The following is a 6,531-nucleotide window of genomic DNA, read 5'->3' as shown; positions in this document are numbered from 1 at the left end:
TCTTCAACAATTGGTATCTAAAAGCTATTTTAATCTTTGATTAGTAGAAATTTAGTCGTGTGAACTTATATTGAAGCACTTTTTTATTTTTTTTCTTGTATAATTTTTATGACATTAGTTAAAGAAAATCAAACCCTTTTCTAACTGGACCAATTATATATGAATATAGATTAGAGAAAGAGGAAGGGTTGTTAAAGACTTTTAGATAAATATTCTCCCTTTGAAAGTTTGGCAAAGGAAAAAACTGTGAATTGTATCATGTGATCTTCTAACTTTACTCCCCAACCTAATTTTTATAAATATTTCAAAATTCAAAGTTGTCTCATGAATAGATAATTTGGGAGAAGTAAACCAAAAACTTTTGATAATTAACAAATAGTTGAATTAATATTTTTTTTCCTCACACTTAGCTTTAATTTACTCTGAAAATTTTATAACATTTTTCTTTCTCTTTTGGCTTCATATATACCTACCCACCCTTTATTCATAGTTTTTTTTATTAAAAAACTATCTTATTTATATCATGATAAGATAAGTTTTCAATAAATTTATTCAAATTAAAATAATTTTAATTATAATATATTATAACAATATTCAATCATGTTTATAATAAAATTTATTAAATAATGTCATTTTCTCAACTTTTCCGACCAAAATCTTAGATGAAAAAGTGGATTGTGGATGATATAGTCAGTTGCAATAATTAAACAATTATGGTAGATTTGCTTCAATAGAAAAATCTAATTAATCGCTTTATTCCTTAAATTGGACCGTCCATTGTTTTATTTCAAAAACAATTTATTTACATTTCGTGTAGTCAAAGAATAGCATCAGATCATTACTTCGAGAAAAAAGAAGAATAAGAATAATATATCAAATAATCAGGAACAAATTACAAAATCTTTTACTGAATTAACAGAGCCAAACAAAAATTCAAGTATTACATTTGGTGCTATAATTTCTGTGTATAACTACAAAAAGAAATAGCATGGTAGGTGAGTAAGATCATTGATACTTTCCTTGAAAGTGTTTCAGATAATTATTCCACATTTAGGGCTATATCAAGAGTTGAATTTGCACAACTTAATAAAAATCTATATAGTTATCATACACGTATTAATTCTCACACACTTCATAGGTTATTGTACCTTGTAAGGTTTAATGTTATCAAGATATCTTGGCTCTTGCAAAGAGTACACCAGCAAAAAGACCTGAAAATACAGTGCAATTTTTGTTTCAGTAAGATTAAAAGGAAGGAGTCATTACCAAATAAAAAGTGAAGTGATTCTTAATGAATTACCAAACAAAATGCTGAATAAATTTGATACACTGAGAGGAACTTTGAACACTAAAATGCCAGCAATAGTGATTGGAATCTTGTTCAAGGAGCCTACAAGACTGTAAAACACACACGAACTCATTAGACAGAACTCAAATCAAAATAAACATCTGAAACAGTAAAATTTGATAAAATGCTAGAGAGTTAAGTTTGTTCACTGAAATCTTTGGCATCCTTTTCTGTCACCATATTTTATCCATAAGAAATCACTAAGCATATTCCTGTGACTTTTAGCAAGACTACATCTATGTATTATTGAATTTCTACTCCACAAAATACCTATAAGTTGTAGGGCCAGTTTGATGCAAGAACCACATTGAGGTAAAGCTGATGGAGAGTCCGAGCAATCCACTGGCTGTTGCAACCACCCAAAACATCGGTAGTTTAACGACGTCGCTGGAAATCGAGACGAAAACAATGGTGAGGAGGCCAAAGGGATAATTGAATTTTGAAGAAGAGAAACACATTCACTCACGCATGTATTACATAATGCCACTCGCCAAAAAGGAAAATCAAGATGATGGCAAAAGGTAAGGACAATAAATTGTTCAGCAACACCATTGACACCTCTTTAAGAGATCCAGATTTTGTTGACCTTTTTGCTTCATCCATAACCCACCTAAGGGTAAGCTGCCACGAAAAGGAAAACAGTTATCAAAGCTTGGATTGAACATAACTGAAATTTGATCCAAGGAAGGTTCTCATTCTCAAAATCATCAACCTAGCATCAAACTTATCAGAAGTCTCTTTAAACAAAGGATAAATACACATACTGAATAACTTGCAGTAAGAACACAGTTGATAATCTGCCAGGCATAACCAACTGTATCAAAGGAGAGATCTGTGATACCACCACTGACAGCAGAGATAATCTGTATGAATTTTGTATAGAGAGGCAAAAAATACTTCAGAAACTAAAGAGAGCAACTAATATGACTTATTAGAAATTTAGTAAATAACATAGATTATTCAAGATTTTCTTATAGGAAGATACAATCATACAACTTGATGAATAAATGAGACTATTCGCATTTTCTTTTCCATGATTTCTGAGATGACGAAGCAGCAAACGTCATCGGATTAGTCAGACATACAAATGTCAGAACGAAGAGAGGTTTCAACCACATTGCATTACCAAGGATTGTTGTATTTGCATCATGAAATATCCAGCATGTTTCACCTTGATTAAACTAAAACTTACAATTATTTGAACTTACTGCTAGAAGTGCATGAAATTTTCATATAACAAGAATACAAGATGATTTAGTCATCCAAGATTTACATATGGAGACAATAGATGTTATTTAATACATGGTCATGAGCTGTAACAACAATCAAATTGTCTGAAAATAACAGCACACAAACAAGTATGATCTAAGAATGCCATTTACCATCATAAACATTGCAGTCCAAACTTTGGGATTCTGACGTTTCCGAAATAAATATAATTCTCCAATTGCCGTTAAGATATTTGTCATGTTCTTGAGAATTGTCACCATGGCAACATTTATGTATTTCAAACTGAAAAAGAAAAATGGTACAGAAGACATAAGTGTAGACAGGAGCAGCACAAGACGCACGATCATTGACTAACACACTGAGTAGTGGAGTAACAGCACGGTAGAGCTGGTCCTTTCAAATTGTCTTACTAATCAGGTTCAACATGTTCGTTGGTGTTAACAAAGGAAATACCTATACATGCCTGAGACAAGCATGCCAATAAAGACCACATTCACAGGGATCCAGGCCCTGATCAACCTCCAGCTAAGCTTTTCAACTGCAACCCAACCAGAGAGAGCCAGCAGAACAACAACCAGAGTACTGATAAAGTTCTGCGAAGTATAAGGAAGAATAATGATCATATAACTGATTTTTCTTTTACTATAGGCTCCAGGAAGAAGTTAGGCAAGAAGCAGTGAGACTATCATTGTTAAGAATTATAATCTGATTAGAAATTTAGAACCTCTTGCCATCATTTCACAACTCTTATAGCATTGGGCAAAATGGACAAAGACTAACTTACTTGATAAAACATCAACGATACTCCAGCATCGAAATTATAACCTGATAGAACAATTTTGTTCAGCATTATCATGGAGCAAGAAGAAATGCAATAAGCTGCTCCAGATATAAGAGGTCCAGACCTCTTGACTGATCCTAGCAAATGATGTTTTTCCTCCCCATCAAGACTGACATTATCACTGATTGTAGCCTTATTTGCTTTCAGAAGAAATCTGCTTGTAAAGGTGAATGTGTTCCACATATTACTTAAGCACCAGTACTATTTGATAAATCAACAATCATGGTATACAAGGTTAAACATGCACCCTAAATCCCAAAGTTCAAACGATAACTTTCAACCACCCAAAAACCGGATCATATATCATGGAACAATTGAGTGAAATGAATTATAAACAGATACGAACATGGAATCTTGTGAGCGAAATCTACAGTAACTGAATAGAAACAAAGCAAATAGAGGAAAATGCTTGAAATGCATAGAGATTTATTTCACACCTATCATTCCCAGCTCTGCGTTCTGCGTTTGTAGCAAAGTTGTTTCCTTGCTTGCGAGCTGTGTGCATGGCATTAGCTCTTTCATCTAGTAACTTTTCTGATATTACGGCGCTGCCTACCCCTGGTTCTTCAGGGTCATGCTGATAAAAAATGTCTAACTTAAAATCAGACGACATATCATTAACCTGAACATAGGGAAAAGGTGACAAAAAAGAAGTCAGACAAGATGAAACAGTTACACATGATGCAAAATTCTCCAGTAAAAGAACGAGAAAATCACAAATTCAACAAAATACATAAAAAACTATGAAAACATGCTGAGAAAAGTAACTTCTACCCTACAAGAGAATGAAAACCTTGAAAGATGGTTTGACTCTGAACACAATATCTAAATTACAAACACAGTTTAAATCAAATTTTAACAGTTGATTATGGGAGGAGTACTTGAAAATATTTCCATCAACAAACAATCAACAATAATGAAGTTCATCAACTAGAAGAGTCATTCATTTCATTTTTCAACACAAATTCATTTCATAATTAAAAAAAAATGATTTCAACCTTAAACTATGCGATGCCCCATGCAATTCTCAATTTCCAATAAAACAGTCACCACCACAGTTATGAACAAAGACCATGATGAAATGAAACCGGCCATCCAGCAAACAAGTGGGCACAAAAGTAACAAAAGTCATGATAACAAAACGAAAACAACAGCAAAAACAGGAAAAATTCAAAACTCAGAAGAAAAAAAGTGGGGTTCTCACTTGTGCACGGGATAACTATCTTACACAGAGTGTCCGCAGAGAGATCATCCAAAAAGATTCAAACTTGAACTAAATGAGGAGTATCCACATGGAGAAAAAGTGAGAAAAACTTCCTGGGGAATGGAAAACCCGCACTTACTACCCAGTTGCGGAAAAGAGGAAGTCACCAAATAAAAGTTCAAACTTTTTGAATAACACGCAAAGGGAAGAGCAATTAAGGTGATAGTATGAAGCGGGTGTTCCATGTGGGAGGAAGCGGTAATGAAATAGAATAATGGAGATGGAGCGGATTCCGAGGGCTCCCAAGTCAAACTGAATGAAGGTGTCATGGAGATGGCTTGAAGAAGAAGTGAAGTGAGTGAAATGAAAGAAGGAAAAATGGGATTTGCATATGAATGAATGTGACCATTTCATGGTTTTGCTTTGTTTAACTGGAATATGGACACAAACTGTTCATACCTCAAACTTTTCCATTCTTAAAAAGGACACCAACACCTTTCTGTTTTTGTTAATATTATGAAAGCTGTTTTTTAAACACAAAATCCAAGTTTACTAACAATATTAATAATTAATTTTAAGATTAAATTATGACTATTCCCAATTCTTAACAAAATTTTGAATCTATGTGAAAAAACATAATGTGTAATGTTAATAGGCAGTTTTGTCAAAGTCAATTGTAATTTGTAACACATTACATCATATTCTTGATATAATAAATTATGTCATTAAAATTTGTATTGTAGAAATTTATCTTATGTCCAACAAAAAAGTTATACACAACAAATGCAATTTTATGACATAATTCTTTTAACTTAAAATTCCTTTTTTATCTCCATAGTTTCCTCATTATAATATATATATATATATATTAAATTTTATAAAATCAAAATTATATATTATTGACACCAAAAGTTGGTTTAAGTTTTTTTTAATGAACATACCATTTTTTTTACTTAAATAAAAATGGGTGTTTCTTCTTGTACATTTACATTTTTCAAAATACTAAAATTAACCTAGATAACTTTATTTAAAAGACAGTGTTAATGGTGTTAATGACTTCTACTATAGGAGTTGTTTTATTTTTATGATTATTGGCATTGTCTACGGAGTAAGGTGGAGGCGTGACTGCATTTTTTAAGTCTTGGTTGGTTTTTAGAGATAAAAAATGAGTTTCCTTTAAGAGCTTTTGATGGTTATGGGGTGCAGAGGATCTGTAAATTGGGTTCCAAGAATTAGTACCAGATTACGATAATCCAAAATTATATAAATGCACTATGGAAAGAGTAATTTGTAATCAGCTTCTCCGGTTTAGCATTTCAGAATGGCATGTATTTTTTAACTTGAGAATTAGTGAATATTTTTTTTATATAAGGATTCCAAGCAAAACCCTTTTCATTAATATACATATAAGATTTTTCATACTTTTGTTTGCAATAATTTTTAATAAAATAAATAAATCAAATTTGAAAAGATTCAAATTAGTTTAATTATTAGAATTTTGATAATTGAAATTGAAACGATTTCATAACCACCTATAGAAATAAGAACAAATAACTTGTTGGTGATATCTAATGGTAAAATTTATTGTATCGAGAATGTGAATGTTTGAGAAAAGTGAGAAGGTCGTGGCTAAGACTTGACGCTTCTGATTCAAATGAAAGATAAAAATTATTTAGATAGTTCTTCCAAAAGTGTTTGCAAACAAATATTTGCCCACTTGTTAAACACACATGAAAGAGATTTCGTTTAAGAAAAAATGAATAAAAACAATTTGGAAAAGTCAAAAGAAGTAAAAAAATAGAGATGATAAGTGTAAAGTATTTGTTTGATATTTTGTGTTTATTATCTACTCAAAAGACAAAACAAGTTAACTTGGGAAACAATTGAAATTTACTTTGTACTTCTCTT

At 31.6% G+C, this 6,531-nt stretch overlaps 1 protein-coding gene across 2 annotated transcripts; it reads right to left on the bottom strand.

The window, feature by feature from the left end:
- Positions 1 to 857: 857 nt before the first annotated feature.
- On the bottom strand, positions 858 to 5,101 carry LOC137831439 (GDP-mannose transporter GONST2-like). Of its 2 annotated transcripts, none has more exons than XM_068639114.1 (10): positions 4,624 to 5,101; positions 3,857 to 4,041; positions 3,363 to 3,573; positions 3,032 to 3,171; positions 2,731 to 2,860; positions 2,113 to 2,211; positions 1,815 to 1,969; positions 1,619 to 1,735; positions 1,301 to 1,398; positions 858 to 1,211 (listed from the first exon to the last, which is right to left on the bottom strand). In XM_068639114.1, exons 2-10 carry the CDS (start codon positions 4,030 to 4,032, stop codon positions 1,168 to 1,170), a joined length of 1,170 nt encoding a protein of 389 aa, XP_068495215.1. In that variant the 5' UTR covers positions 4,033 to 4,041; positions 4,624 to 5,101; the 3' UTR covers positions 858 to 1,167. The 2 variants fall into 2 exon arrangements, with proteins under 2 accessions (XP_068495215.1, XP_068495216.1); XM_068639115.1 differs by lacking the exon at positions 4,624 to 5,101 and adding an exon at positions 4,418 to 4,526.
- Between the last annotated feature and the right edge of the window lie 1,430 nt (positions 5,102 to 6,531).

The sequence above is a fragment of the Phaseolus vulgaris genome, chromosome 6 (assembly GCF_000499845.2).
Source record: "Phaseolus vulgaris cultivar G19833 chromosome 6, P. vulgaris v2.0, whole genome shotgun sequence".
Lineage (NCBI taxonomy): Eukaryota > Viridiplantae > Streptophyta > Magnoliopsida > Fabales > Fabaceae > Phaseolus > Phaseolus vulgaris.
The sequence above is the reverse complement of the archived record's forward strand: the minus strand, read 5'-3'. Positions and strand labels throughout refer to the sequence as shown.

What these genes read in the sequence shown, in the direction of transcription:
- LOC137831439 (XM_068639114.1), bottom strand. Translation starts at nt 4,032, where the DNA reads ATGTCGTCTGATTTTAAGTTAGACATTTTTTATCAGCATGACCCTGAA. An exon ending in TATCGTTGATGTTTTATCAA is followed by an intron (nt 3,172 to 3,362) that starts GTAAGTTAGTCT and finishes TATACTTCGCAG; the next exon opens with AACTTTATCAGTACTCTGGT. An exon ending in TTTATTCAGCATTTTGTTTG is followed by an intron (nt 1,212 to 1,300) that starts GTAATTCATTAA and finishes CTGTATTTTCAG; the next exon opens with GTCTTTTTGCTGGTGTACTC.